At 39.7% G+C, this 24,225-nt stretch overlaps 1 protein-coding gene across 4 annotated transcripts in view; it reads left to right on the top strand.

Moving 5' to 3' along the window:
* Positions 1-6,066: 6,066 nt before the first annotated feature.
* The window catches only part of NPTN (neuroplastin), a 72,837-nt gene continuing 54,678 nt past the window's right edge, over positions 6,067-24,225 (top strand). For all 4 annotated transcript variants that reach the window (XM_017548060.1, XM_017548061.1, XM_017548064.1 and 1 more), the window contains exon 1: positions 6,067-6,353. In XM_017548060.1, the coding sequence (XP_017403549.1) occupies positions 6,263-6,353 (91 nt within the window). In that variant the 5' untranslated portion in view covers positions 6,067-6,262. The remainder of the gene's footprint in view (positions 6,354-24,225) is intronic.

Genomic DNA, 24,225 nt, shown 5'->3' on the forward strand with positions numbered 1-24,225 from the left:
GGTGCCACTTCACGTGCACTTATTTAATTCAACAATTAAAGATGGGTTGTTCAGTATTTGGGGCAAAGAGAACAAAATATGCAAAGATCCCCCAAGATGAGATGAATATACGTATGTGTATGTGTGTGCATGTGCACACGTGTGCGTGTGTGCACATATGTGTGTGCGTGTGCATGCATGCGTGTGAGTGTGTTTGTGTGCACAAGCGCGTGTGTGTGTCTCACTTTCACCCATTATCATTCTTCTGAGATTCCTCCATGCTGTTACGTGTGTCAATAGTTTATTTATCTATTTTCGCTGAGTGGCATTCTATCATATGACTAGTCCACAGTTTGTTTATCCATTCATCTGTTGATGAGCATTTGGGTTGTTTCTTGTTTTGGCTATCATGAATAAAGCCGCTATAAGCATTCTTGTACAATTCATTTTGCAGACATATATTTCACTCCTCTTGGGCACTGAGATTCGGGAGTAGAACTGGTGGTCATAGATTAGATATGTACTTAACTTGATAGAAAACTGTCAGCAGTTCTTCAAAGTAGTTTTGCCATTTATATCTGTGTACTAGCAATGTATGAGAGTTCCAGTTTCTCACATCCCTGTCAATATTTGGTATTTTCAGGTTTTAAAAAATCGTTAATATTATTTTGAGACGGGATGTCGTCCTGTCACCCAGACTAGAATGCAGTGGCACAATCTTGGCTCACGGCAACCTCTGCCTCCTGGGTTCAAGTGATTCTCCTGTCTCAGCCCCCTGAGTAGCTGGGATTACAAGCGCATGCCACCACGCCTGGCTAATTTTTGTATTTTTAGTAGAGACGGGGTTTAACATGTTGGCCAGGCTGGTCTTGAACTCCTGACCTCAAGCGACCCACCCACCTCCGCCTCCCAAAGTGCTGGGATGACAGGCATGGGCCACTGCGCCCGTCCTTAAAAAATTATTGAATTAAATATGTGCAAGTGAAATGGTGCCTCACTGTGGTTTAAAATTTCATCTTAGGAGAGATGATTTGAGGCTGAGTTATAAAGGATGAGAAGTAAACCAGGTGAAAAAGATGGATTGTTCAGTATTTGGGGCAAAGAGAACAAAATATGCAAAGGCCCCCAAGGTGAGATGAAGCAGAGCCATCACAGAGAACGGAAAGGGAGTGTGGTGTGGGGTGAAACTGCTGGGGGAAGTGGTGGGAAGCACTGAGCCATTCACCTTCAAGGAATCATGTGGATCTGCTCAATGTTCCTACCAGCAGTGACCACGGTGAACTAAAAAGCAAATAAAAAGGAATGTCCTAGGCTGTGTGAAACACCAGGAATTTCATATCCTGGGAAGCAGTCAGGGAGGCTCATAAAGGCCAACATTGAATTTCTCGTCATCTCAGCAGAAAGGTACTCAGAATAGATTAAATCTGATTTATGGAAAGAAAAAAAAAAACGAGGCCTTTCTGGCATGTGACCATTGTGGCTGCAAATTCATGCTCAGCACATATGAAAGAGTAGGATTACTGAGTAGTGTTGAATATCCTTTTGAAGTTTGAGATCGTGAATTTAAAATGAAGTCATTCAGATGGTTTGTGTGATTTCCTCTGGCAACACTCAGCTGCTCAGGTGCAGGCATGGTACCTTATCTCAGACTCTAGTGCTCAGTCAGGTTGTGGTTTTTCTAGGAAAGTATGTCGAAAGTAGAGGTGGGCAAGGGAATGATTATAATGATGAATCATGGGCTTTAAATTGGACCAAGAAAGAAATGAAGAATAGATAAGGACGAATTGGTGGGATTAGCAGATGAGTGGTCTTGATGAGGCTGAAGAATTATAGCAGACTGGGTACTAGCCCAAGGAACTGGAAGGCTAGGTGGTGATGAATGGGCAGTGGAGTATTATATTTTCATATTTCAAAGATGAAGTCCTTTGTGGGTGATTAAAGTGTTGACGGTGTGACCTCAGAAGTGTTGGTTTAGTTGAGGAGAAAGTTGTTGGACTTGAGAAGGTAAAAGGATTGAGAGAACAAGGTACTGAATACTCATGAACTCACCCATGGAGTTCAGGGATGGTACCAGGCATTGGAAAGGGAAAAGATGACATTGACTGGGAGGTCAGAAGATGACAAGAATCAAGCTGAGTGGGGTGCTATATCTGAACAGCAAGAGCTTTAAAGGAGCAGAGATCTTTGCAGGAGGGAGAAAACCATTAGGAAGTTCAAGGTCAACTCTAGGAACAGTACAATCCTTTTGACATCCACTTGACGGCTGAGTGAACCATGTCAAACCAATATCCACGAGAAGTCTTTTAGTTGGGACTGCTGTATTACAGGCCTTCCCACCAGGGGGCGCCATCAGCAGCGGAGAGCCTACCTCCAAGCGGTCCCTTGAGGCCAAGAAAGTGTCTCAGCTTGAGCTCTGAGGACCCCTAGGGCTCCTCTAAGGTATTGCAAAGAGCTCAGCCATCCTCCGGCACAGCCACATACACTTGCAGAGAGATGTTTTTTTGTACGGTGTATGTAAATCTTGAACAACAACGAAATCTAAATTCTTAAATTATTTTAAAGAAGCTACTGAATTAGGCCAGGCATGGTGGCTTATGCCTGCAATCCCAGCACTTTGGGAGGCGGAGGTGAGCAGATCACCTGAGGTCAGGAGTTTGCAACCAGCCTAGCCAAGATGGCAAAACTCCATCTCTAGTAAAAATACAAAAATTAGCCAGGCATTGGGGCACTCGCCTGTAATCCCAGCTACTCAGGAGACTGAGACAGGAGAATCGCTTGAACCCTGGAGGTGGAGGTTGCAGTGAGCCGAGATTGCACCACTGCACTCCAGCCTGGGCAACAGAGTGAGACTCCATCTCAAAAAAAAGAAAAAAAAAGTTACAGAATTACTGGAAGGCCTTAGTTATTATGTATTTTCTCAACAAAAGGTGACAAAGTGCAGCTTCTATCATGTGGAATTTGGTGACATTTCTCCTTGGGTAAAAGGGTTTTCCCTAACTGCAGGTTTTTAAGTGGCAACACCCATACTTAAAAATATTCTTCCCAAACCACTTTTTGTAAGCATGAGATAATAAGAAGAATACAAAGCTGGAGTCAGAATTGTAGTGGCCTCATCAACATCAACATGAGTGTTTACTATGCACCAGAAACTGTTCTAAACATTGCACATAAATTTACCCATTTATTCCTTCTATAATCTTGTAAGGTAGGTGCTGTCATTAACACTATTTGACAGAAAATAAGGTCCAGAGAGAGTAGGTCACTTGCCTTAGGTGACACAGCTCCTGGATGATAGTGTTGGTGTTGTGGATTTGAATTTCATCTTTCCTTTAGCCAGAACAGTTTAAGTTATGCCACAAGAACAAATACCCGCTGAATCTCACAGTTTAATTCAACAGAGGGTACCTGTTCTGTATGGGTCACAGGGGGGTTCGGTTTATTATGCTATCTCAGGGACTAATGCTGACCTAAGGCTGGTTTTGATACACGCTTTCATCATCATGATCGGTAATCACTACCAAGACAAAAGAGCATGCAACAGAGTCTAAACTGGAAATGAAATGCTTCTGCTTGAAAGCAATGCATGTCACTTTACACATTTCGCTTACCAAAGCACGTCACATGCTGCTCTCGACTACAAGGGGGCAAGAAAATTGACTTTTTTTTTTTTTTTTGAGATGGAGTCTTGCTTTGCTGCCAGGCTGGAGTGCAGTGGTACGATCTCAGGTCACTGCATCCACCTCCTGGGTTCAAGCAATCCTCCTGCCTCAGACTACAGGTGCGGGCCACCACGCCCCGTTAATTTTTGTATATTTAGTAGAAACAGCATTTCACCGTGTTGGCCAGGATGGTCTTCATCTATTGACCTCGTGATCCGCCTGCCTCGGCCTCCCAAAGTGCTGGGATTACACAGGAGTGTGACATGGTGCGCAGCCACAGAAAATGCACTTCTTCTTTTTCTTTTTTTTAAAATAAAGACGGGGTTTCACCATGTTGGTCAGGCTGGTCTTGAACTCCCAACCTCAGGTGATTCACCCACCTTGGCCTCCAAAGTGCTTGGATTACAGGCGTGAGCCACCACGCCTGGCCAGAAAATGCACTTCTACCATGAGCTTATTAACAAGCAAACCAGAACGTTTGGCATTAATGATTAATACAAACATTCTCAGACCCAGAGCTGTTCATGTCCTCCCATGGCTTCAGCTTCCCTATCCACAAAAAGAACATAATCGTTTTGTAAGAATCTCTTATTGTAAGGATCAAAGAGCCATATTTATTACAGCTATTATGAGGCAGAATAGCCCTGTAGCCCTCCTTACAGGGCTGTCTACAGAATGGCCTTTGTCCAGACGGAGGTAGATGCCAATCTTTTTGTCACTCACAGCCTGAGGTTTTGAATGATATAGTTTTCACTTCAATCAACAACATGCCATAGCGGTCCTGAGCCTTGCTAGAAGGTTTGGTCTGGAACCACCATGTTCAGTTCCTGTTGAAAGCTCCAGACCACTTTAGCTTGAGAGAGATCGTGAGGGTCTCCTTCTTCCAGGTCCTCCAAACCCTCTCTTTAAATCAAGTCAGGCCACCAGGACTGTTTACTTGGCTCCTCCGAGTTTCCGCAGACACTCCCAGGACGTCTGCTGTGAGTCAGGGATGAACTAAGCCATAGAAATTCCTTTGCCAACCGCAAGCGCTGAGGGTACTACAAAAAATAACCCCAAAAAGAGCATTTCCCAAACTTCTTTGCAAACAGTAGTAACCACATTGCCAGTCACCCTACAGAGTGCTTTGCTAGGTCCTTTTCTATGGGCCATTTGACCCTTTCCTACTCCTCTGCTAGACTAGGCAGTGCACTTTGTGAGAGCGCGGACTTTTTTTTTTTTTTTTTTAAGATGGGGTTTCACCATTTTCGTCAGGCTGGTCTCGAACACCTGACCTCAAGTGATCCGCCCACCTTGGCCTCCCAAAATGCTGGGATTATAAGCGTCAGCCACCATGCCCAGCCGACATTTTTTTTTTTTTTTTTTTTTAAGAGACAGAGTCTCAGTCTATCGCCCAGGCTGGAGTGCAGTGGCGTAATCTCGGCCCACTGCAACCTCTGCCTCCAGGGTTCTAGCAATTCTCCTGCTTCAGCCTCCCGAGTAGCTGGTACTACAGGTGCCACGCCCGGCTAGTTTTGTATTTTAGTAGAGACGGGGTTTCACCATGTTGCCCAGGCTGGTCTCGAACTCGCGAGCTCGGGCAATCCACCCACCTCGGCCTCCCAAAAGGATAGGATTACAGCTGTGAGCCACCACACCAGGCCACGGGGAATGTCTTTTCATGTGAGTTTCACTATGTGCCTGGCACACAGCACGTTCTCAATAAATGTTTCCCGCATTAAGACGCTTCTCAGGAGTCATCATGTAAGTTCATACATGATGCCTTCCTTGTAGAATTGTGTCTATGAACATGCAATCAGGCTAATTGAACTTCAGGTCCTCAAAGTCTATGAAGCTAAAATAAGGCCCAGACGGGGGGTGGGAGGGGGAGTAGGCAGAGGCAGAAAAGGACATTTCAGGCAGAGGGAGCAGATGTCCAGGCAGGAAAGCACAAGGTAACGGGGCACTGGGGGCGCACCACTTTTCCTGGAAGGGAAAAACGGCAGATGAGAGAGGGAGGTTGGAGCCAGTTACTAGTAGAGAGGTCTATGGTCAAAGTCCAGAAGGAAGAAACAGCAGGACAGGGGACAATGAGAGGAAGGAGGAAAGGAGGGCATGATGTATGAAGCTCTGCAGCCAAGAGCGCTAATGAAAGGCAGGATGGGTGGAGGAAATGAACTATGTTCCCAAAGCTTCCTCTTATTGATGGGTGCACCCGGGCCACAGAGGAGTAAACTGAACCAGGCTTCTCGGTGCCTCACCGCCCAGAGAGGAGGCGGAGTCCCGCCTTGCCCCGTCACGTGGCCAGAGGCGCCCTCGGCACGTGACCTTCCTCGCGCTAGGCCAATCAGCCTCTGCAGGGGCGGGGCCGCCGAGTCCGCGGGGCGGGGGCCTCCGTCGGGCCCGCCTCTTCTCGCGAGCCTTGCGGCAGTCGCTCTTCAGCCGCCCACGACCCGGAGCGAAGGTCTCGCGAGGTTTGGGCGCTGCGGCGGCAGGAGGAGGACGGGGAAGGACGGAGCCGAGCCGCGGCTGCCTCCCTCGCTCACTCCCTCGCGCACTCGCCCGCCCCCTCCCTCCCTCCCCTCCCTTCCCCAGCCCCGGCTCTGGCCCTGGCCCATTCGCTGTTGGGTCTTCCGCTAGGGAGGATGTCGGGCTCGTTGCTGCCCAGCGCCCTGGCCCTCTCGCTGTTGCTGGTCTCTGGCTCCCTCCTCCCAGGGCCAGGCGCCGCTCAGAACGGTAAGCGGGGCGCCGGGGGCGGGCCGGGCGGGGGCTGAGGGGTGCCCGGGCCAGAGGGGACCCGGCTCTGACCCGAGGAGACGCTGGAACTCGGGGAACTGGGCCGAGTGGGCGTCTGAGGGGCTGCGGCTCCGAGAGGAGGAGGTGCCGGCCGCGGGTTTGAGGAGGCGCGGGTGTGAGGACCGGAGGCGCCCGTCGGAGCGGCGGGGGCGTCCGGGGTGAGCCCGAGGTGTTGCCGACTCGGAGGCTCCAAGTCCTGGGGCTCGGCGCGCCGGGTCGGCGAGGGGACACGGAGGAAGCCGACGTGAGGAGCTGGAGTAGCGGGGGCGGATGAGGAGGGGGCGCAGCTCTTAGGGAGGGTGGCACAAGACGGGCGTTTGTGTTCCGGGCGGCAGGGATGGTGGAGTCGGTCAGGTCCCCCGGGAGCTGGGGTCGTCCAGGATTCTACTGAGGCCCCGTAGGACTGGTGACATCCTTAAAAATAAGGGAGAAATTGGGGGGAAGGGAGTCCTGAGGAGCGCTGATGGTGAGCTGAGTACTAGAGCCCAAAGGAGGGGGTAAAGAATCAGGGAACCTTGAATCTGGGGATAGAGGGAAGGTGGGTGGGAAGATAAGGGAGTGGGTTGACTGCAGTAGGGGACCTGGAGAGAGAAGCAGCAGTGTCTCTAAATGAGCTGGGGGAAGAGGGCTGGGTTTGCTAAAGAGGGTGGAGTGCTGGGCATTCTAGGGTAGTGGTTGGGAGAGCAAAAAGGAGTTTCTAAATAAGGAGAGGAAAATGAGCAGAGGATAGAGGGAAAGGGTTGGAACCGAGGCAGGGGAATATTTATTAGAGAAGTAAGGAGGCCTGGGTATAGAGATGGGGGTGGGGGGAGACAAAAAATCAGGGAAGGGAGTAAAATGCAGGAAGTCGGGGGTGTAATGTTGGTTTGCAGCGTGGAGGATAAATTAGGGAAGGGAGGAGTTGGGTTATGGCAAATGCTGTATGATATTGGTTGGGCCTTTGGGAAGACAGGGACACAGAGCTGCAACTAACTGCAGTGGTGGGATTGAGGGCAGTGACTGGGGACAGGGAAATGGGGAAGTGGATTTTTGAGATGAAAAAGTTTCAAGAGAGAAGAGACGTTACTTCTGAGAAACATGAAGTGGCCCCTGGGAGGTGGTACAGTAGAAACGAGAGAATTACTGGGTTTTGAATTGAAGCTCCTTTGAGAAGATGAAGAAATGGTGGGGAGTCATGGGCATAGGGACCTAAACAGAACAGATTCTGATTGAAGGCACGTGTTACAATTCAGCTGCTGAATTGGTCTTTAAGAAGAGAGACTAAGAATGTGAACCTGTTTCCACTCTTGTGGAAACAGCCACTAAGAGGTTAAAGAATATTTTTTCTATGAAGGAATTTATGGGAAGTCAGTACTGAAGAGTGAACTATAAATTATGTTTTTTTGCGAATCTTTCAGTGTTTGTTGTTATACTGGAATAATTTAAGATTACTCTTGTTAGGCTGCAATTTAATTTTAAAAAGTCAGTGATAGAGCCAGTGGAGTTTTTTGAGAAACTGGGTTTAAGATGCTGAATCTTAGAGGGCAAATATATGAATAAAGGATTGACAATATCATCAGTTAAATATGTGTTTGTAGTACCAAACTTTATGTATGCTTCATGGCCTTGGATATCACTGCAAGGGCCAGGAAGGAAACATTTTTTCTGTCTGTAGCATTGAATATGCTAAGTGTATTGGGTATTTTTCTTGTTTTCCTTAAGCATGAGTCCACAGTGGAACGGAGGGTAGAGCTAGTCTTATTTGTCTTATCAGTTTTTCAACTGTGTCAACAACATGACTTAAAGAAGCCTAATGCTAATTTTAGCTATTCAGTTTATGGTAATAGCATAGTTTCATTTTGCACAATAGGTGAGAGATTCTTGATCTTAACATGTTTAATCTCTGCTGGCATAAGCTTTTCTCCAATGATTTATAATACGGTAAAATTGTAGTTTCTTAGCAACTAAAGCAAGGTTTTTGGATAGGCCTATAAAGACTCATCTATCTGCTTTCAGTGATACGTGTTCTAAATACAGCATAGAACGGCCTTTCCCTAGAAATGAGCTTGAATTCAGTCACATGACATGACCGATGAAATGAAGCTGAGCTGCTGGTTGACCCAAATGAATGTAAATTTAATTCAAGGAAGAAATGGCTATTTTTGAGTTTGGGTTCATATAGTTAAGGATGCCATTTTATAGCTTTCTATAGTATGTCTTATAATATTCAAGCTTTCAGTTGGTAATAAATAGCCCTGCAATTATTTGGCTTCACGTCATGGAGTTTGTGTTTTCTTACAGTGCTTTCAGAAAGGGATACCATGTTTGTGCATGATGTTGAAATGTTAAGATTTTCTATTTAAATGATTGGAGAAAAAAGAAACAAGTGTCTCTGAATTGGGAACGTAGTAGTTTAGGTTGAATATATATGTTTTCAAAAGGCGTTTGTTTCATTATTCCTAAAATGAAGAATTTGGCCCGTATGACTCTGAAGGTCTCTTAACAGCTTCTGACCCATTGCTGTGGGCATTTCGGGCTTTCATTCAGATAGATTTTGTTGCTCATCCAAATATTTAAACTTGTAAGACCAGTTCCAAGTAAAATCCTTATTTGTTGACTTCTGTATGTATCATCAAAATGGTAATTTAAGGAAGGAACTTGTTCTAAAAAGTAACTTTATAAGACATTAAAAAGCGTTATACTACAATTGAGTGAGTGTAAACAAAGCAGTATAATGTAATCATCAAGAGTACAGGCTTTGGACAGTGACAAACCTGGGTTTGAGTTCCAGCTCTTAATAGCTGAGTGACCTTGAGTAATGCAAACTTGTTTCATCATCTGTAAAATGGGGATTACAATGATGTCCTTTCCTTAGGGATAATGTGAGGATTAAATGAGTTAATGGACGCTTAGATTTCAGCCTGGCGTATTGCGAGTCTCAGTACATGTTAGCTACTACTATTATCCTTTGAAGAGTAGCATTATTCATTTTTTTCCCTCATATATTGAAAACTTGATTGTTAATGCTGCTGTCATGGTAAATAGGCCATTTGAAGGCCCCACATAGAGATTTGTGCTTTTGCTTATGTAACTTTCTCAGAGAAGTGACCACTGTGTCTGCCATTGCAAATTCTGGTGAGGAAGTTCATATTTTCGTTTGAGTTTCTTTTTTCATTTGTTCATATTTTCATTAGAGATACTTTATGGCTTTTTTCTTTTCTTTTTTTTTTTTTTCAGTGAACCAAATCTTTCAAATGGGCCAGGTATCACTTTCTCATAGAATATGGTACCTGGCACACAGTGGGAGTGTTATAGATGTTAGCTGAATTAATGAATGTAGAGTGGTGTATAAAAACGTAATGTATTCATATGGAAAATATTGCACCACATAATTAACACTGTTCAATGGAGTAAAATAAGGCATCTAATGAATCTTATTTTTAACAATCTAAATTTTAGAAACCATTTTGCTTGGGTGATACTAGATAGTTGTAAACATTGTGCTTTGTAATAATGCCAGTATTTGCATTAGATGATTCATGGATCTTTTTCTTTTCTGTCAAGGGCTGTTTGCTTCAGTGGTTTGGCAATTTTCTCTCCCTGAGAACATTTTTAGAGGTGTATTTGCTAATTGATTGTGTGTCTCCTCTTTGAGTGAACTGAAATGAGCAACAGAAGACAAATCTTGTCTATGGCAGCTGTGGCACAAATGACATTCCAAATGTCAAGCAATAAATTTTGAGATAATCCAAATAAGATTTGACCAGAAGAAATAGTTTGCCTTGAAATAAAGCCCTTCCTAAGGAGATCACAGGCTTTCAGTCTCTCCGGCTACTGGCTAAAATGTCACTGCTGATATAATGGAGCACCCAGGCATGAGAAATTGGTTGGGTCTGGGAGGGAAGGCCATGTTACTACATTAGGACCCATTCCCTGGGTTTGTTTTACAAGGTTACTGGATCCAAATTAGAAAGAGATACAGATGGGTTTTTGTGTTGCCAGACGCACTAGAGCTTAACCTGTTACATACCAAGATTTAAAACAACAGAAGGAAATAAAAACCCTTAAGTGAGATTGAAATTCATTACAGGTCTGACTTCACATGAGTTAATACAGATTCTTATGAGAAATTAGACTATTTTGAGGGAATCCTTTTGTTTTTTCTCATTAATACAGATTTGATGTGAAGCATTTTCTCTTGTGGAATATATCTTTAGAGATTAATAAAAATATTATTTTAACTTTAAAGTTTAAATAAAAATAATTACCTAAATTTAAGAATGATTTAATTGGGTCTTGAAAGATGACCAAATATAATTAGAAAAGTGCTCTGTCAGTTTGGACATTGTTTTTCATTTAATTAGGTACTTTTTAAAAGTAAGATGTTTTGTATGTAAACTCTGAAACTTTGCTGGATCTGTGTAAAAGTTTTTTTTTTTTTTTTTTTTATTAACTTTAAATATGTTATGCCTCTTTCTTTTTTTTGTCAAAATTTTTTTTTTTTTTTTTTTTTTTTTTTTTTTTTTTACGATTTGGTAAGGAGATAAAGTGCTAATATCTATTAAAATGAAGTATGTAGAAAAACAGTGAGTGACCATGTTGCATACAAGAAATGTTCAACAAAAGTTTAAATAAAATTATGCAAATAAGTTTTGGAAAAAGTGAATTTTATGAAAATTGTTCTGATGTATTCTATTCAATTTATTGTTTGCAGTGAGAGCACAATCTGGACAGGATCAGAAGTAGAGAATGAAGTTGTAAGAGAAAGGGAAAGACAGAAGAAAGGCTGCAGTAGTACGAGGAGAAAAGCAGGATGCAAGAATGAGGAATGAATCTTCGTTTGAGGAGCATCTGGAAAAATAGAATCTGTCAGAAAGAGTAAATAGACCAGGGACCTCTAAAGTAAATTCACACATCAAAGTTTAAATAATGGTGGAGAATCACCTCCTGTGAACAATTGGCTTAACTTTCAGTGTGCCTCTTTAAACAAAACATTATCATTTTCCACACATTTTTTAAATGCCATTGATAATATGGAGTTTAATTTTAAGTACCTTAGATAATGCGTTTTGTAAGCTTGTTTGTGAGATTTTTATGGATTTTTTTTTTTTCCAAAATTCCTAATTTTAGTTGGTAAGGATTAGCTTTGGGAAGACAGGAAACCCCTCTAGTACAACTAATTGGTTATAAATGGTTACATATTTTAGGCTTATATACATAATGAAACTTCGTACTGAATTTAAAAGTGATCTTGTGTAAAAACATTCTAGTGATATTGATGTCTAAATTTAAAAGAGTGAATACACAAGTAAAATGTATTGCTTTTTAATGATCTATTCAGTTTAGGAAGGAGAGTCAAAATTTGTATTTAATTTCAAGTTATTGTCTGAAACTGAAAGTAGACTTAACTTTTGTTTGCTTTTGTATATATACAAAGGTAAACATTTATCAATCGAGCCTTATTAATTTGAGGTTATTTTTACCTGATTGCTCAGAACTTTTAATTTGTCTATCTGTATAGAAATGGGGTTTTCTAAATATTTAAATAATTTCTACATATGTAAATTTACTTGCACAGAGTAAGTTAGGGGAGACATTTAATATTCCTCAGATATCTGCTGATTTTTTGTTTTATTTCTTGTTTTTCAAATAAATAAACTGAGTGTTATCCGTGCATTAATACAGAATGTGGTCAGCTTGATGGAAACATCTTGTAATGAGTTTCTTGTACTAAAAAGTACTAATTGATATTCTCTTGCATTTCTGAAACAATTATGGAATGTTTTAACACTAGCCTTTTTACCAAATAATCTTAACTACAGGAGCTTTATGATATGCTTTATGATGTTTTCCAGAAATATGTCAATTTGTGTTTTGTTTTTGTTTTTGTTTTTGAAACGGAGTCTCGCTCTGTTGCCCAGGCTGGAGTGCAGTGGTGTGATCTCGGCTCACTGCAGCTTTCCCTGGTTCAAACAGTTCTCCCTGCCTCAGCCTCCTGAGTAGCTGGGATTACAGGCGCCCACCACCACACCTGACTAATTTTTGTATTGTAAGTAGAGTGGGGGTTTTGCCCTGTTGGCCAGGCTGGCCTTGAACTCCTGACCTTAGGTGATCCACCCACCTTGCCCTCCCAAAGTACTGGGATTACAGGTGTGAGCCACTGTTCCCAGCTGAAATATGTCATTTTGGATATGCTTGTCTTGCCTTTTTAAAAATCATTGGTACACCCAGGTATTACTTCAAATTCTAGACAATGAAATATAAATGAGATGGTATGAAATCACTCTGAAAGTATTGGGGTTGTATATATTATGTAAGTTTCTATAATTAGAAAACATTAAGTCCCAAATCGTACCAACAGTTTTAATCATATCTAAATGGATACATACTACACGTGATTAAATATAAAATAACTTGACGAAATGTCACATCCTTTCCTGATGGAATAGTAATAAGGCATAGTATTTCATGTGCAGGAAGATAGAGGAAAACAAACAAGAGTGTGTTTGCATATATAAATGGTTATGCCTTTGAGATTGTTTTCTACCTGATGATAGTATTTGGAAACCATTAGACTAGTTGATGTCTGAATTTCCTTTCAGTTATTACTAATTCTCTTGCCCTTACAGCTTAGATATTGTCTCCAGTAGGTAAAAGGCTCAGAGATAATAGCACTTTCTGTTTAAAAGTTTTTAGAAACTTACTTTTGGATATAATGCAAATTGACTTGGAGGCATGCACTGTTTTGAAATCTAACTGCCTCTATATCTGCTTCAGACAGCCCTTGCAGTTCTTGTTTCAAGGGAGGCAGAACAGTGTCTGTTATACAGAGATCTCATATTAAACTTGCTGGGAAAATTGCCAGTGTGAATAAAGAAGTGAACATTTCTGCCAGTTAGATAGGTATTTTGTGATCTTTCTGTTGGTTGAAAGTGGTTGACTAATGAAGAGACAATGAAACACACTTAACTATTTTTATTTGTATGTTATTTTTTTGAGAAAAAGTTTGTTTTTTATATATGAGTTAGTTTCTGCTGTCTCTTATGCATTTTTTAAGACCTGGGAATTGTCCTTCATTGTTGAAGAAGGCAACCCCAGGTGTTACCTGAATTAAATCCAAGCAAGTTCCTAGATTGTTATTCCTTAGAAACATTGTGTTTAAAGGTCTCATTTGTAAACATTCATTGTACTACTTTTGTTATGTTAGATAGGTTCATTTCCTTGCCTTTTTTTTTAGAGTTTTAGAATTTCAAACATGTATAAAAATAGATCAAATAATGTAATAAACCCCTGTGTATTCATCATCTAGTTTCAGCTACACCCTTGCTACTTATTAATTTTAAAATAACCTAAAAATTACATTGCAAAGTAGAATTTTCTAGGACCTGAAATGCAGTCAGTAGGGGTTAGTTTATGTTAATAAAATAGAATATTTGTCTCACATGTAATCATGTTGAAATTACTTTAAAAATAAGCTCTTTAGAAAAAGGCTTTCAAACTTTTTTGTCTGTGACCCAGATAGAGTAGTAGCTTGTGACTAATAGAAATTTGTAACAAAATTAGACAAACATGTAACATTTTGTGAAACGTTACCTTTTCAACCTATTCTTATTGGGTGTGAGGTAGTTAAGAGAACCATAGAGACCTTCTGAATAGAATTCACAATTCATTCATGGGTCATGAAACTCAGTTTGAAAAACAGCATTTTCAGGTATGGGTTTTTGTTTATTTTTTATGTACCATATTATTCTGGAATAATTATGATTTTTGTTAACAATAAGGATTTTCACTAGGCATTTATCAGTAACATCAGCATGTAGTGTTACTAGTCATTATGAGTAAAGAAAATGTAGCATTTTTTATTTATACATTAGCCGTTATATATATTGATTTTTTTTCTATTAGAACTTCAGAAACGGGAAGCCACAGTAATTTCAGTATCATAATCAAGGCTTTTCCAGCATATTTAGTTGACCTTTCTTTTAAATTAGAGCTTGTGTTTCTTATTCCTGAGCCTTTGAGTTTAGTAGTACTAACATTTATTCTAAGCCCAATGCTTGACTCGGCTGCTGTAGTCTGAGGCACACTTCTGGTGAGTACAGATTGACTTAAATACTGGCCGAGAGAGGAAAGCCAGAACCATCACTGAAGAATCATCTGCCATTCACATTTAAGATCCTAGAGTAGGGGGATTACTTCTTATTTTTTAGACACTGCTTCCTGGAGGGAAAAAAAAGGCAACAAGATGTCTTCCTTTGTTGGCAGCTATCTGTGAAATACTTCTAAATTCATAGATTGAAGGAATGTGTTAAATTTAACTTGGGGATTTTTGATTATACGAGTTTAGCAGGTTTGGGAACCATTGTGGAACAAATGGAAAAAAATAGCACAGCGGCTCCAGCATTGAAATTATATTCATTAATGCTGAATCTCAAATCATGCATCAAGGGAGATGAAATAAATGGCCTTAATGCAAACCAGGAAACTGCTACCTGGAAAAGAGCAAGTATAAAGAGGTTTCAAATAGCTCGCAGTGAACTGTCATTGAATTACCCTTACACAAATCACATAGTGATCCCGTATCAAAAGTATGGTGCTACCTAATGGTGTTACTGTTTTCTTACTAGAAGTGAACTCCAAATAAGAATACTTTCTAATCACATTTTGGAAAAGACATAGAATCTATGTTGACGGTAGCTTAAGATTTAGGAGAAAAGCTGAAGGAGCTAAACTTAGGAAAAGGGAGCACTAGGGGGATGTGATTATCTATTAATACTTTCAAGGTAGCAGTGTAAATGAAGTAAGGGAATTAGGCAGTCTCCAAAGATGGATGGGCTGTATCAAAGAGCAATGGCCTAGAGCACAGGGAAGAAAAGCATAGGTTTAGTATTAAGATGATTTAATGAAACTAACAGAAGAATAGAGTTATTTGCGCTCATTGTCAGAACCACTATAAGTAGGACAAAGAGCTGGTTGAGGGCACTCAAAACCAGAAGTGATCTCTTTCTGTTATATTTAGTGCTGTGCTTGTTTAGGGGCTCAATGAGAGAAAAATCTTTATGGAAATGAATGTGAAATGAAATGGGCTTTTCAAAAGTGTGTTTTTCTATTGTTTGTTTTTAAACAGGATTTTAAAAACTGTCGTATAGGCTGTAGGGCGATTGATCATAGCTCACCGCAGCCCCAACCTTCTGGGCTCAGGTGATCCTCCTGCCTCAGCTTTCCAAGTAGCTGGGACCACAGGCGTATACCACCATGCTTGGCTAATTTTTAAATTTTTTATGGAGATGAGGTCTCCCTATGTTGCCCAGGATGGTCTCAAACTCCAGGGCTAAAGTGATCCTCCTGCCTCTGCCTCCCAAAGTGCTGGGATTACAGGCATGAGCCACAGCCCCCTGTCAGCCAGTGTTTAAAGATCAGAAATTAGTGTTTCTGGCTCTAGACTTCAATGATTATGAATCCAAGAAAAGTGGTAGATTAACTTTGGAATCCATTAAGGTAGCTTTTAGGACTTGCCTGTGATATTTAAAACAGAATTTCATCTAGTGTAACCTTCAAAAGCAACTTCTTTTTGTTATCAAAAAGCTAAACTATGAAATTCTTCCAATATATATTTAATACAAAGAAGCCTAAATAATAAAGGGTCCGTTAGACTTTAGATGAAACCTAGTAAAAGTATAACCTTTGGGCATTAGAAATTAAGCTGTTTCTATTATATGGTAAATGTGTGCTATTAAGAACCTGGAAAAGGTACCTCCTGTTTGAAGTTGTTTATTCACATCTATCTTATTTTGAAGAAAGACTGATGTAATAGATCTTTGTCATTAAAGCTGAACTTTTAAAGAAGTTTACGAACCTTGCTTTGCACTGATGTAGGAAAATAATGCTTGGGAGTTCCCACTGATGTGCAGGCTGGCTTCCTAGACAAGTACACAATACATGGTCACAGGTGGTTGTGCATTTTGCATTTCATAGGAGTTGAATATTTACAAAATAGAGAGTGATACTGTGATACCTTCTGTTATTTACTAAAAAATGTAATCCCATCTAAGCAGACCTCATTCTTTGTGTTTTCATGACCACGAAAATGATGAATATAATAATTAGCAAACTGAAAATCAAGGTAATAAGTGAACTTTTCATTGCCTCCTGTCTTTTATCGTTAGCACACGAGTGGCACTGACCTTAAGAAAATGAAAGCAACTCCCAAAATATTTGTAAGTCTTATATATCACTGTTTATGCCTACTGTCTATATTCCCATAGCAGCTTTACCCTTAAACAATGTGAAAGAGCCCAAGATTGCTGGATTTTATTTAAACCAGGTGTTCTTAGAACGCTAGGATGTGTGCTGTTACATTCTTCTCTGCCAACAGGAATGGTATTTTAAGAAGATTGCTCACTTCTTCAAGTTGGTCAGAAAATACAAGTAGAACATTGAAGCCTGAGTTGGCACCTTGCTGCATGAACAGTCTGGTCTGTAAACCCTACCTGACAGAATCCTTGATACTGTAATATGGCTGTTGGTATTGAGCAGTGAGAAAGCCATTTAGAGAAGACATGGCGGCAACTTGTGGCCTTGGGAGACTAATGGAGTAACTGTAAAATGTAAGGAATCACCAGAATATATCTATGGTCTTTTGGATAATTTCTAAATGCAAACAGTAGGCATGATTCTGATCTAAAATTTAAACCTGATTAATTTTGAAGTAACAGTGGGATGTGATGTGGGGTGTGTGTGTGTGTGTGTGTGTGTGTGTGTGTGTGTGTGATAAGTTTGTTGCATTAGATTCCCGGAAAGTAGTGAGATGAAGGCTGCTTGCTATGGGACAGGCTTCCTATCCCATTTAGGTTCATCTCTTGAGCCAAGAAGCCAGTATGAGNAACCTGGAAAAGGACACTTTCATCTTAACCGCTAAGACTTCATTAGTTAAAATTCTGCTGTGTTAGAAGCCACAGTCTGTTAGAAGTGCAGGCTGGTGCTGTAATACCTTGGTAGAGATGGGAGCTTGCTTTAGTTAGTTTGAAGAGTGTAGGGTTCTCAGGTAAAATATAGGATACCCAATTGTATTTGATTTTCAGATAAACAATGAAGATTTTTATTTACGAAATATGGCAACCATAGAAGAATGTATCTTTGCTATTTTGGCCTTCCATTTAGAACTTAAAAGACAAAGAACCTTGTAATTTGGTGAGTTTTTTGTGTATTAAAAGAAATGTTTCTAAAGTAGATTTAATATGGACAAAATCATGTTGCATTGCAAATTTTGTGTGAGAAAATATAGGTTAGAGTAGCATTGTTTTATTTTGATAACCTCACATTTCTGTATGTTTTCTTCAGCTACCTTATGTCTGACAGTAATTTTTTTCATTTATTCTCTGAAATTTAAAGCCGTTTTCAGGAAGAAGGTGGGCTGAGGGCCTCAGGCTTTTTTTAAACAATTCTCCCTCTTGTCTCCTTACCTAAAATATTTTAAAATTTAGGGCATTATTGCCTAAAGGGTGTAAGACAAGGATGTTTCTGGGGCTCCTGGTTTAAGGATTGTCCTTTTCCATATTTTTGCCTGGGGGCTTGGAATGTATTTGTATTCTTGGTTTGGAAAAAGAAAAAGGTATATATCAACAAAGATGTGATTGGCCACACCCTTTTCTTTCTAATGGGTTCAAAATGATTTTCACTTTCTGAATTGTAACCACCTGATTTATAGAGTCAAAAAATGGATGTTAACAATGCAGACTGACTAGGGATGTGATTACTTTGTAGCTAATTTCAGTACCAAGAAAATAATGGTTTGATGAATTTTTAGCAATGGTGTGTCCCTGTTTATCAGTAATTCATTATAAGAGCTCTATCTTTTGTCCTTTTGGTATGGCCAATGCAAGGAGTGGTACCTATAAGAAAAATTGAACAATGGAATAGGTTCCAGGGAGAATGATATTAAGGAACATGAAACAGAACCCTAGTTATACTTACCCATATTTATTTGAAATATATTTAAGGTAATTTTAAGAAATATTAAAAATAACTTGTAGTTTTTATGAAAGTGGGAAATTACCATTTTAAATATAGAATGTGAATAAGAACTATACTAAAAAGGTCATATTGTTGGGCGATGAAGTTGAGTACAAAGAGCACTGGATTTGGCAGTAGCCCTGAGATACCGTCTCTTTGCATTTTAGTACCCTGGTTTCTATTTTAAAAATTAGCATAATACTTAACCCCTAGAGTTTTATGGGGTTAAATGATAATGTATGGTAAAGTGCTTAATATAAACTGCTGTATTTTTAAGTGGCATGCTTGTTTAGCTTGGAGGTATAGGACATGGTATTTATAGTGTTTACCCTTAACAGGTTAACAGCAGCTCTGGTAGTTCATAAGAAAGTCAAGAGGAAAAATAAAGTACTAATGAGAAGGGCCAGATTATTTCAAGGTTGGCTCTTTTGACAAATGATGACTATATCATTAAAATGTGCATTTTAAAAGGTTGTTAATAGACCAGTCTTTTCATGGAATTAATTATTCCTCTCTACTAGGGAAGGTTGATACTGAATTTCTATAATCTTTGTAGTGTACTCACTGCTCTCACCTCAAGTTAAATTTAGTCACAGGGAGCCTTGTTAGCTTTCATTCCCATTCTCTCCTTTCCTTGCCCAGATAGGTGACTGAAAGTGAAATCAAATGTCTATCTTGTGTTTACTTTTTAATAGCAAATTTTTATAACTCCCGTTTACTATCCTGAAATAATATTCATATATGTTTTGACCTACCTACATGTTATTAAAGAAATAACAATCTGATGTCCTAAGTGTAATATAAAGGAGAAAATAAGGGAAAATTACTTATAATAATAAAATGTTTAGTCCGTTTAAGTGCTCCGGCATGACTACACAGAAAGACATTGAAGTAGCCCATTGTTTACATTAGAAAAAGCAAGCTACAAATTCAGACCGATACAGTTGTGCTGTAATGGTGAAACAAATACTATAGGCTGTGTTGCTGCTGATAATGTGATTTTCCAAAAAGGTGAACAGCTCTTGGTAGAGTTCCAAATGAAGCAAAGAACAGTCTATTCTCACTTTACGCAGTAATTGCATTCCTGGAAAATTGAGTGATGATTAAAATCATGCAAGACTACTTTATGTTATATTTAAAACAGTTGGGTTCTGGGCTCAGAACAAGTTTTTCATCTTGATTGTCATTTGAAAGTGGTGTAGGAAGAGGAACAAATTCTTTACTGTGCAAGACTTTTCCTTTGTGGGATATTGAGAATCCTTGGTGCCTGCCCACTAAAGGCTAGTAGTGCCATGTCAGTCATTGTGTCAACCAAATATAGACAAATTTCCAGAATGCCCTATAAAAGGCAGGGCAGCCCCCATTGAGAATATCTTTATTTTGTTTCTGTACTTGTAAGTATCCTCTGATTTAGGATTATAGTACTCAGTCCCCAGGACTATCAGTGGTCCAAACCACATCCTTTCTAGTAATAGAAAGTCAAGGAGAGCAGCTGTTGACTTGCCTTTATTCTTTTTGTTAACATGCATTAAAGCAGGGTTTGCAAACTCGGTCACCACAAGAGCTAAGTAAGTACCATTTGCTAAACCAGAGACTACATGCTTTGAAAACAGTGAAAGTTAAATTTAAAAACACTGTGCTGATGAAATAAAATTGTCAGTGGGCCTCCATGTTGTGTCCTCTTCACCACAGGATTATATTATGAATTTTGGGGCCTGAAAGATTAGGTTGAAACCCTGATTTTTGGCAGATCTCTTAATCTCTCTTAGCCTCTGTTTCCTCATCTGCTTATTAGCCGTAATGCACACCTCACAGGATGGTGGTTAGAATGAAGTTGCATACACACAGTGCCCAATATAGTACCTGACACAAGATACATGTGCTTAGTGAACTTTTCTCTCTGCCCTAATATCCATTCAGTTACCTTGGTTACTTTTTAATCTGTTGTTTTAAAGCTAACTATGTGTTCTATGGTAAAATGATGATAAAATTTGAAATCTTTAATATAGAGGATATTAGTCCCTTATTTTTAACAAGCAAGTAATTAAAGTGAACTTTTATGATTAACAGACAACTTATTTACCGTTTAGGGTATATGGAGTCTGATGCTTATAACAATAAATATCCTTATTCCAAAATATTTCAGTAGATCACCCTCTTTAGCCTTTCAGGTTGGCTTATAACATTAATGTATCCAGGTAGCAGTGGCCTTTATTTTTGAAGTCTTCTTGTAGGAGGTAATTTTGCTAGTGCTGCAGCAGTATATTGCACTATCAAATTAGGTTGTTCCATAGAAGTGACATGTTTTGGTAGTTGTTGCTTGACTTAGAAATTTAGCAGCATGGTTTTTACTAGGAAGCTATGGTATATTATTTTCTTCCAGTTATCCAGTGAATGTTTTGAAAGTTTTACATTTTCTTGGTTCTCGTAAAATTCCGTAAAGGTGTACACATCTGGCTGTACATTTTGTTTTCAGATTTTAGCAGCAGACAGTTTTTTTCTCTTTAAACATTAGTAATTAAGACTGATCTAAATAGTTAAAGCGATAGAAGCTTTATTCTCACCATAATTCTGTTGTTCATCTTTTTTTTCCTCTACCATATAATTTGTAATCCTTTTAAAGACCTCTGTGCCTTAGTTTACATTTTAAAATTTAATTTATTGTTACATATATTTTTTGAGACGGGGTCTTGCTCTGTTGCCCAGGCTGGAGTGCAGTGGCATGATCATAGCTCACTGCAGCCTCGACTTCCCAGGCTCAATCAATCCTCTTGTCTCAGTGCCCTGAGTAACTGGGACTACAGGTATATACCACCACAGCCGGCTAATTTTTTAAAAAACTTTTTTGTAGAGATGTGGTCTCATTATGTTGCCCAAGGAGGTGTTTTTGGTTTTATTTTGTTTGAGACAGGATCTTGCTCTGTCATCCAGGCTGGAGTCAGTGGTGAGACCACAGCCCACCGCAACCTCCTTTGTCTGGGCTCAAGTGATTCTTCTACCCCAGCCTCCCAAGTAGTGGGACCACAGGTGCGTTCCACCATGCTCAGCTAATTTTTAAAAATATTTTGTAGAGACTGAGTCTCACTGTTGCTCAGGCTGGTCTCCAAAGTGTTGGGATATAGGCTTGAGCCACTGCACCCAGCCTGTGATTTTTTTTATAAAGTCGTTTAATTTTTCCTATCTTAATTTTATTCTCTTCTTACCCATACCTTCCTGGTGCTGTTTCTTCTGGTATCTTCTGTCGTTTCTAGATAAACATTTGCCACTTAAAATTTTAAAATTCTGTTTTATTTTAATCCTTTTTAGGCAGAGAGGTGGAGGTTCCATATTCTATGTGCAATATAAAAGTTTAGATGACTGATGTTTTTGAGCAGGAGTGTTTGCATATTGTGAGTGGGTATTTTTGCATTTCCTAGTAGCTATTTAATGACTTTGTATGGTAGAGATTTTTCTAATGTGTTTTTTTTTTTAATTTTTTAATCTCCAAAGGGTCATAATGCCCATATTTCTCAGAAACAGCTCAGCTAGTCTTCAAGGCCTAGTCACAGAGGAAATTAATTCCTGATGAATCTGAGGACATCAAGGCAGAAAGAATTCCAGGCAGGCAGCTAGTAATGAATATTGATTATGAGCTATGTGGTACTTGCTGTGGAGTGGTAAATTTTAGTGCTTCCCTGCAAATCTACCACTTACTGTGGAGTAGTGCACATGAAACATTCTGAAACGTCTGCCCATGGAGCATATAATTTGCTACTCAGTGGCAAGTAGACATTAAAATTCAATTATGGGGTGGGGGTGGTGCTAGGGGTAATCAGACTTTACAGCTGGAGGATGAAAGGGCAAATTTTGATGTGCATTAAAGGGGAAAAAAACCCAGTAGAGTATACAAAATAGTAGTTCTTCCTGTAGGAACAACATCAGGTTATAGTGAAAATTGCTCAGAAGTTATCAGAATAATGAGCTTTCCTGGCATTTGTATTTTAGTAACAGGTATGTATATTTCAGCAACTTTGTAAAGCCAGAATGGGAGTTTGAGTGGAATGTGTTTTTAGTAGTGTCTTGGTAGAGTGTCACCTTACCATTCTGCAACACTATCTGTAACAGAAAGGGCTAAATAATTGTGTCAAGTCTTGAACTCCCAAAATACACCACTGGAAAAACTTGACAGGCCCACTAGTAAGTGAGCCTGAGGTAACCAGATACATAAGCTTGTCAGCCATCTGTGCCTAGAATTTAGTGGTTTTCATCAGGTCAGATTTCCAAAGGATAGCTGTAACTAACCACAGGAGGGAATACTTAGGAAGGATGAATCCTCTCACATTGGATAGTGTTTAGCCAATATTTTGACACTGAATTATTCCATTCAGTTTTTTGAAAGAAGGAAAAAGTTATTGGATTTTTAAAAATTATGGAAGGATTTGCTTACATGATAACTTCAAATAATACTTAGGTGTTTAAAGTAAAATGTTGAAGTTCTTCGTTTTACTCCGTGATATTGCTAATTTCTAGGTATAAGCAGTGTTCGTAATTTGTTGTGTAGCCTTTCAAAGCTTGGTTTATGTAGGCATATCATTTACATATTGTGATGCTTTGCATTTAGTAGTATTAATTATGTTATAGTTCATCTTGGTATTTATAGTCTTTTTTGAATATAGTAATTGGAGTGGCAGAAATTTTCATTTATGTAAATGTATGGAACTACTAGAAAACATCTCTTGTTACTGATTGTCACCAAAGGGAATTATGTTGATATTGACTGCATTCTTGATATTGAAATTGGCCTACTGAGAGGGAAGCAGGGAAAAGCTTCATTAAATGGAATAGAAAAACTAGACTACAATTTTTATCCTCAGGCATACTTTTTGGATGAAATCTTCTATGTTCACACATTTAATATCTTAGCCATGTGGATAACTTATGGGACAACCCTGCTAATTTTTAGTGAAAGCATTCTGGAAACAATTTTGCTGTCCCTTTTTCAAGACGAGCAGCAATGTTTTGCTGGTGTTTGGGACACAAGGTAGGTAAGTAGTATAACCTGACACACTACCTCATTGCAGAGATGAAAGTTCTACTTAATCATGTTGTTACAAGGTAATACAGACCTGAAACAAGTTGAGGAGAGTACAAATGAAGTAATTGTGAAGGGAGAATAGAATGGATTTGGACAGTTGGCTGAATTTTGGGATTTACTGAGGGACTGAGGAGGCAGCAGGATTTAGTGGATGGAGCATTAGTGAACAGGAGTCAGAATATTTGAATTTTAGTTGAGGGTTGTACAACTAAAGTATAGCTTCTTTGGCGCATGGTATATCTGAGTGTTAATTAGGGGCAAGAATTAGATTTAGGAGTTTTCAGCCTTTAGCTGCAGAAAGTGTCTTGTTGTTAGATACAAGGAGAGCTGTTTGAGGGGTAGAGGGAGTCCCATGAGTGTTCCTAAGAATCCTTAAGGCCTGTGGAGCAGGGCATCTAAATTGAAAAAATGGATGGCCCCTTCGTAGATCTACTTTGTAAGTTTTTGCATAAGGCTGTTTTATATGTTTGGTTCATAATCTACTTGGTCAATCTTGATACCTGCATGGAAGAGGTCATTTGCATACTTTGTAAAGTCAAGGATTAAAATACTTAATACTAGCCTAGGCTGGGCGCAGTGGTTCACCTCTGTAATCCCACCACTTTGGGAGGCCAAGACAGGCAGATCACGAGGTCGAGTGACCTCATGGTGAAACTCTGTCTCTACTAAATATACAAAAATTAGCTGGGCATGGTGGCATGTGCCTGTAGTCCCACCTACTCAGGAGGCTGAGGCAGGGGAATCGCT

The sequence above is a fragment of the Cebus imitator genome, unplaced genomic scaffold, assembly GCF_001604975.1.
Source record: "Cebus imitator isolate Cc_AM_T3 unplaced genomic scaffold, Cebus_imitator-1.0 Scaffold203, whole genome shotgun sequence".
Lineage (NCBI taxonomy): Eukaryota > Metazoa > Chordata > Mammalia > Primates > Cebidae > Cebus > Cebus imitator.